The sequence below is a fragment of the Magnolia sinica genome, chromosome 17 (assembly GCF_029962835.1).
Source record: "Magnolia sinica isolate HGM2019 chromosome 17, MsV1, whole genome shotgun sequence".
Classification (NCBI taxonomy): domain Eukaryota; kingdom Viridiplantae; phylum Streptophyta; class Magnoliopsida; order Magnoliales; family Magnoliaceae; genus Magnolia; species Magnolia sinica.
The window spans coordinates 308,226-315,878 of NC_080589.1; the positions used below are offsets into that span (position 1 = coordinate 308,226).

General features: G+C 39.2%; 1 protein-coding gene across 1 annotated transcript; it reads left to right on the plus strand.

Annotated features, from left to right (window-relative positions):
- The first annotated feature begins 5,275 nt into the window (after positions 1-5,275).
- LOC131230757 (uncharacterized) lies at positions 5,276-5,942 on the plus strand. Its single transcript, XM_058226714.1, has one exon. The coding sequence runs from the start codon at positions 5,454-5,456 to the stop codon at positions 5,757-5,759; it is 306 nt and encodes a 101-aa protein (XP_058082697.1). The 5' UTR covers positions 5,276-5,453; the 3' UTR covers positions 5,760-5,942.
- Positions 5,943-7,653: the final 1,711 nt, after the last annotated feature.

Genomic DNA, 7,653 nt, shown 5'->3' on the forward strand with positions numbered 1-7,653 from the left:
ATCCAACTTGTTCAAAAGTTTAAAAAAGACATGAAAGAAGGAAAAACACAAATATCAACTTGATCTAAAACTTTTTTAGCCTTTAGAAGTTTTTAATGGTCGGCGTCATTATCCCCACTGTTTCCTGTGATGGGGTCCAATGGAGCTTGGATTTAACTCATTCTCTGGATATTGCCCTAAAATGATCTCTCCTAATGGATGGAAGGCGTGGATACAGAACATACATCATGGTGGGGCCACGGAGCTTGGTGACGTCACTTCAGTGGCAAGCCTGGCTATTCAACCTGTCAGTATCTAATCCGCGCCCGTTGCCGACATGATTTAGTCCATGGATGGTTTGGTTTCCAAGGTGTCTCGATCCTCAACGATGCTATTTCAAACACCGGCTTTGTTCCCACCTATACGAGGAATGTTGCGATGCAGCTGGCGTCATACCAAGTTCAGTGCGGTTGCATCCTCTCGGGAAAAAAATAAAATAAAAAACGTCGCAGATTATCTACGTGCGAACCCGGAAGACACAAAGTTCGTACGGTAAGAAAATAGGTGGGGCCCACCCTGATGTTTTTTTAGAAATCTTCCTTGTGGATCCGTTTTGCAATCTAATTATGTTAGCATATGAGGCTAAATATGCGGCAGATTGAAAACTTAAGTGGGCCACACGATAAGAAAGTTGGGAAGGAAAATGCCTATCATTGAAATCTCCAAGAGCCCACCGTGTTGTTTATATGTTATCCAAACAATTGATAAGGTCATTGCCAATGCAAAATGATCTGAAAACAAAAGAATATTTAGCCTGATCCAAAACTTCCGTAGCCCTGTGAATGTTTCTATGTTGGACGTTGAATTACCACTGCTTCATGCCATGTGGTCCAGTGGCCCACTTGAGACTTAGATCTACCTATTTTTTAGCTCATGTTTTGATGGGCAGGTGAATTTCAAACAAACATCAAGGTGACTGCAATCAGGTGGTTGGGAAAACACTTGTAATAGGACTGTTGATCTAGCTGTCCACCACATGGACATAAATCAAGGTATTTGCCCAATCAGTCACTTTGTAACCAAGGAAGCGAATTCCGTGGTAACCAAATCACAGCAGATCTCTCGTGACCTGTCCTCACTGTATATATTTAACTGCATGCCCGCCCAGATTCAGGGAAGGGGATTAGGTGCGGCCCGGCCTCACACAAGACAGTGCTCCACTTATAGTTGGGTCCACCTTGATGTAAGTGCCCCACTTATGGTGGGTCTACCTTTTTTATGTATTGTAGGTTCATTTCATTTGTCCTGTCATTTTAGAGCATGAACCATGAAATAAAGTAGATCTAAATCTCCACTAGGCCATGACATTAGAAATTGTGGTGATTGAAGGTGGCATCATTAAAATTCCTCAGGCTTACTGTTATGTTTTCCTGATTTTTATTTGCCATCCAACTTGTTGATATGGTCAATAAAACTTGGATTAAGAGAAAAATTAAATATACCTTGATCTAAAGTTTTTATAGTCCCTCAAAAGTTTTTAATATCCAATGACTGCCGTTTCCTATAATATGATCCACCTGGGATTTGAACCTATATCATTTTTTGGATCATGTCCTACAATGATATGGGAAAGCGAAGGACATGTTTTGGAGCATGAAATACATGGGTTTAGAATTGTCCTGTTGTGTTTGACATCTTGGATTAAGAATTCACACTTTATTTTATTTTATTTTTTTCTCGGTGAGCTTATTAGTACACCCACTGTCAATTCACACTTCACTGTTAGCCACCTCCACTAGGAAATTGATGCCAAGAATTCATACTTTAATTTAAAAGTAGTTATGCATGGTATATTTATAAGGGTTTGAATTTAATTATTAAATCAACTTTAATGTATCTAACTAGTGTACATATGTAATGTTTGACACAACAATTGTAATAAGCCATTCAAATATATACTTTGCTTGAAAATGATAAAATTCCAAGTCCCGGATGAGCCACAAGCATAGGATCACATCCAAGTAACTACCAACGAGCTTTAACCATTGATTAATATTGATAATATTTAGATGATACAAATTATCCTATTAAAGTAATTATAGCGATTCAAATGATAATCTAATTATTTTGGGATATTATCATTAGGCCATTTGGCTAGTAGCCTAGTGACGCATATTACAAATGCAGCTCTTGAAAGAAATTTAGATGTAATCCAAGTTTCTACCTTTTATTTCAAACCCTTGGATTTGAAACCACCAGTTACTTCATGACGTCAAATGGGATTTGATGAAATCCCCTCAAATCTATGGTGCCAGACTACCCTGAATGGTGTGGATATGAAATGCATACATCAACGTAGGCCCATGATAAGAGCCATACTATTTTGGGTTTAGTATCTACTTATCTCATTTTTTATTACGGTGACATTGAGTTTGTGAGGCCCATAATAATGTATATTTTTAATTTATCTACTCTACCAGGAAATAGGGGGATAATAACGCCCACTGTTAAAAGCTTCCCTGGGTTTACATTTCCGTCCAACCTTCACGTAAGGCCACATGGATATGGGTAAAAAGAAAAGTCAAATATATATAGGCTTGCTCCAAAACTTATGTTGCCTGAGTTATTTCTCAACTGTAGGAGATGTATTCCCACTGTTTCTCATTACAGTGGTCCAGAGAGCCAGGTCACCAGCCAATCCGCGTCTCAGATCAGCGGTCCTCGTAGCGCCATTCAGTTCACACACGTTGCACGTAGAAACCTGGTAGATGGGCTTAATATCCAAGTGTCTAGATGGCTGATCTAGAAACTCAGCCCCAGACGATCATTAGTAGATTAGCAAATTGACTGTCCACATTCAAATTGCACGTGTGGACGACCTGATAATCATATATCCTGATTTCGAAAATAATGAATCTTACTAGTGAGATCCATCCGATTAACTGCTTAAATATATTACACGTGTGAAAAGTTTCCACGTATCTGAGGCACGTGCCAAAAATGTACACGTAATCATTCCTTAGAAAGTAACCTAATCGCGCGGTCAGATCTAGAGTTTGACCGACTGTAGATGGATGATTACGCGATTACTTCATAAACAGCCGATGAAATAAGCGCCGATGACGAGCGGAAGAATCGAACCGTCGTGAGTGCAATAAGATACCGCCCACGCCGTTGAAGTGGGGAGAGAGGAGACCGAAGAAGAGGGAGGGACAGCAGAGAAAATCACAAATAGCACGTGACCGCCATCCAACCGTCCATACGGTGGAAAGCAAAAGGCGAATTCAAACAAACCCCCACCCCCTCCCTTTTCCCCGGGAAATGATCAGATTCAGAGGCTGTATAGTTACAGCCATTTCTTTTCCGGCAACTTGTTAACTACAGAATACCTGATCCATGTAAACGGTGGGAAAAATCAAGATCATCACATGATATGAAAATCAGGTTGATCCACTCATTGGGTGGGCCACAGAATAAAAATCTATGGACGTCAGATGGAAACACTCCATGTACTGATGTGGCCCACTCAGTGATTATATCAGCATCATATTTATAGTTCGTAAGAATCATGATGTGGCCCATCTTTTGTACGGATCGGATATTCTACCAACATGACATGTTGCACAGAACTAAAATGAAGAAATCCATACGGCAGCTGTATCAGATATTTCTCTGTTTTTTCGGCTTCAGAGAAGGATTTTATTATTTATTTAAGAGAGATGCTCCGGTGCTCTCGGAGCACGATAAGATCCAAATCTTAAGTGGACAATACCAACGGGAAACAGTAGTGATTGAATCCCACCATTAAAAAATTCACAGGGGCTATCGAAATGTTTATTTACCATCCAACCTGTTGATAAGGTCTCAGATACGTGGATGAAGAGATCAAACAAATATCAGCTTGATCCAAAACTTTTGTGACCCACGACGACAAGTGTTTAATGACCGGTGTTTCCTATATTATGGTCCACCTGAGATTTGGATCTGCTTCATTTATTAGGATGATGCACTAAAATGGGTTTTCAAAATACAAGGACGGCGTGGATATAAGACACATACATCACAGTGGGCCCCACGATCAGGTTTCCCACCCACCTTGGTGGATCCACCGAAGCCGTTCCCGGACAAAGGATGGATACAAAAATAAGGACATACTTCAGAGTTGCAATAAAACATGTTCTGGAATTAATCCAAATGCTTTAAACAAATATCCAACAACAAGAGGCTGGGATTTGTCCAATCAATATTAATTTGGATCTATGCATCATCTTCGATGGGGTCCCACTATCTTAACGGCTTGGATTCAGGTAGACTTGTGCAGCATGTTCTCTTGCTAAGTGCATGCACATGCCACAGGATGGGGATTGCATACTGAACCTGCCAGTACCTATCTCACTACTGATCCGTGCTATGTGGGCTCCACTATAATGTGTGTTTTATCCATTTTTCCAATTCATTTTAGAATATACGTCCGAAAACGAGGCAAATCCAAATTTAAGGTGGGCCCCACCAAAAGCGAAACAGTGGTGATTGAATACTTACCGTTAAAACCGTCCAGCCTGTTGATTAGATCACACAGACGTGAATGTAGGGAAAAAACAAATATCAAATATGAAATTGATCCAAAACTTTATGGCTCCAAAAAGTTATTTTAATAGTAGGCGTTCAATCACCAACGTTCAATTTGGCGTTGTCCACCTTACATTTAGATCTGCCTTATTTTGTGGGCTCATACCCTAAAATGAGATAGAGAGCGTGGATAAAACGCATACATCATGATGGGCCCACAAAGCAACAACCAGTAGCGACGTCGGTACTGGCAGGGTAAGTATACAATCCGCGTCTAACGCCACACCTTCCAGCATTTCAAGTAACGAGTTTCGTTGCAGCGCAGCTGTATTTATTATAGCTGAATGTAGTTTCAGCTACCGTAGCTTACACATGGCATCTAGCACAAATCTGAACCGCTCAAACAGTGGCATCTGCTCTAGATAGATACTTACTGAAATTATGATCGTAATCGGTCATCCTGTAAAAACACAAATTAATGAACAGTCCAAAATTGAAAATCAAAACCGTCCATTAATCAAAGGTCAGGAATACAAGCTCCATCTTATAATGACAAAATAAGCAATCAAAAGAGCGGTTCCCACTATTTGGACGGTTCAGATTTGGGGAACCTGCCGCGTGTAGGTGAAGGAAGCGTAAACGCGATCGTAGGTACAGTGCATAAGACAGCGCTAATATCCAAACCGTCGAATAACTCGTATTGAAGGTACCATCCATACATAACGGCTCTTCCTTACATCTCCCCTTCTATCATTTTCTCTCTCCTTCTCTTTCACGCATCGTCTTTCCTTTTCTTCCTTTCTTACTCTTTCCCTCCTAATTAAAACCTCACATCCTTATATAAACAGACCTCTCTCTCTCTCTCTCTCTCTCTCTCTCTCAGCTACATAAGAATTTCAGTTGAAATGGCGAATGTAAATGTTTCTGGAGCGATCTTCAGGCCAGAATTTTCAATCTGCGAGCATTCATACATGGAAAAGAGACAGCTCTTCCTTCGAAGCTACCAATTCAGTCGAAAGAGAAGCGTGATGGAGAGAATCAAGCTATCTCTCGTTCGAGTCAAGCGCCTCGTTTGGGTCAAGCTCCGCTCCGCCAGAAAGCTACGTCGCTTGGTTTGGTCCAGACTCCGGTACGGACACAACCGCAGAAGGTTTCACCGCTTAATCAACAGATCCAACGGTGGAGATTGGACATTCTCTTCATGCTGTTAGTTTTATTTTTCAATTTTTGGGATTACCCCAAGTGAAACATTTTAGGCCTAATCTATCTGTGTAAATTATGGAATGGAGAAGGAAAGATGGTGGGTTTTGTACTTGTAATCTTTCCTATCCTCATGACCCTTAATAGATTTTCAGATTATATTTTGGAATTTTAGTTTAATGGTAATTAGTTTATATTGGATTTTTATTTTTTGTCATTTCCATTTATTGGCTTTTATTTTTCTTGGGTGGAGAGGTGCGTTTTTCAAGCTAAAAAGCAGAAGTTCGACCTTCGACGTGTTAAAAGTGGAACAAAAAAGTAAAAGGGGAGAAGTAGAGGAGAGAAAGTCCGTGTTCAAACTTGAAAAGCTAGGCGTGTGTTGACTACAACTGTCCAATTTTCTTTATTTACGATAGTACCCTAACCTTTTGACATTGCCTTTTCTTTACTTTACCTTCAGTCCTCGTGGAGGATTGGATGATGAGTGTGTGGCCTCTTTCTTTTTTCTCGTGTAGTTTGTATGCAAGTTGACTCATTTATGATGATCCTATCCATCCATCCATCCATCCATCTTGATGGAAGATAGATACACTTTTCTTGCATTTGGTCCATGCAATCCGTGTTTCAACAGTTTAATTTTTGAACCCGGATTGGGTGTTGAGGAGCTCACCATCCAACTCTATGGTAAAATGACCAGACAAGATTTGATTGCTGGGGCCGTATGCTTGCAGATATGGCCCAGTAGGTACTTAGTGAAAACAAACTTTAAAGAAGCCGGAGTCATCTTTAACGGTATACAGCCCCACACCCCCACCCGTTAAATCTTACCACCTCATTTTACTAATGAGGTTAGACGGCATTTTCATTTTTGGACAGACAAAGCATACGCATGTGTCACACCCGTTTAGATTAAAGTAATTGGGCCAGTCATGAATTATTTATTTATTTTTGTTCATCCTGGTGCAGTACACTGGGCTAATTGTCGAAATTACTAAACCAGATCTCCATATTACAAACTGAAGGCTCAACCGTAAGAGTGTGTCCTCAGTCATTTAAGTTGCTAAAACCAGCTTTAGCTCTCTTTCTCTGTTTTCAAATTAACTAGAAATGGCATTATTACTAGTAGTTGCTCTTATAAAAATACAACTCAAGCACAAAAGAAAATATATGATATTGTATACAATCTTTTGGGCATGGATTGTATGTATTGTATATATGGTTTGGTTCATATGGATCTAGATGTAGGGAATTTAGTCTCGAATCTGGATCATTAATCTGTGATCCAAGCAATTTATACAATACGTCTCAGTTTGTTTGGTAGATACCCCACAAATAAAATATCTTAAATTTGATTTTTTTTGTTATAAATTTGATTATTTTTGTTATTTAAAAGTCTGACTCTTTTGTTTAAAAATGCATGGTCACTAGAACTTTTATGTAATTAAAGGGTTGGCATATACAATTTGATAAATCTTTGTTGCATCCCTCACAGGGGGAGTCTTATCTGTTGGGGGACCACGGAAGCACAAAGAGATGTATTAAGCAAAGTATTTCAATAGTAATATCAAGCCAAATTATAAAGATTCTAAATTTAATGTGGAAAAATCTTTAAAAAAAAAAAAAAAACCCAACAGCATAAAGCGACAAATATGCATTATGAAAGAAAAAAATTACAAAAGATAGAGATTACTAAATTCGAATAAGCCTCGAATCACCCAAGCTATACCCTTGAAAACCTAAGAACGAATTAGAAATCTATTTATACCCCATATTCCTAATTACACCCCTATACATTGTCTCTAGGTGAATCACAATCGAAATAAATCCAAAACTCACGAAGAATGTTAGTGCAAGTAACTATACCAAACCATTTTGCTATCTTATATATATATAAAAGAAAACTTT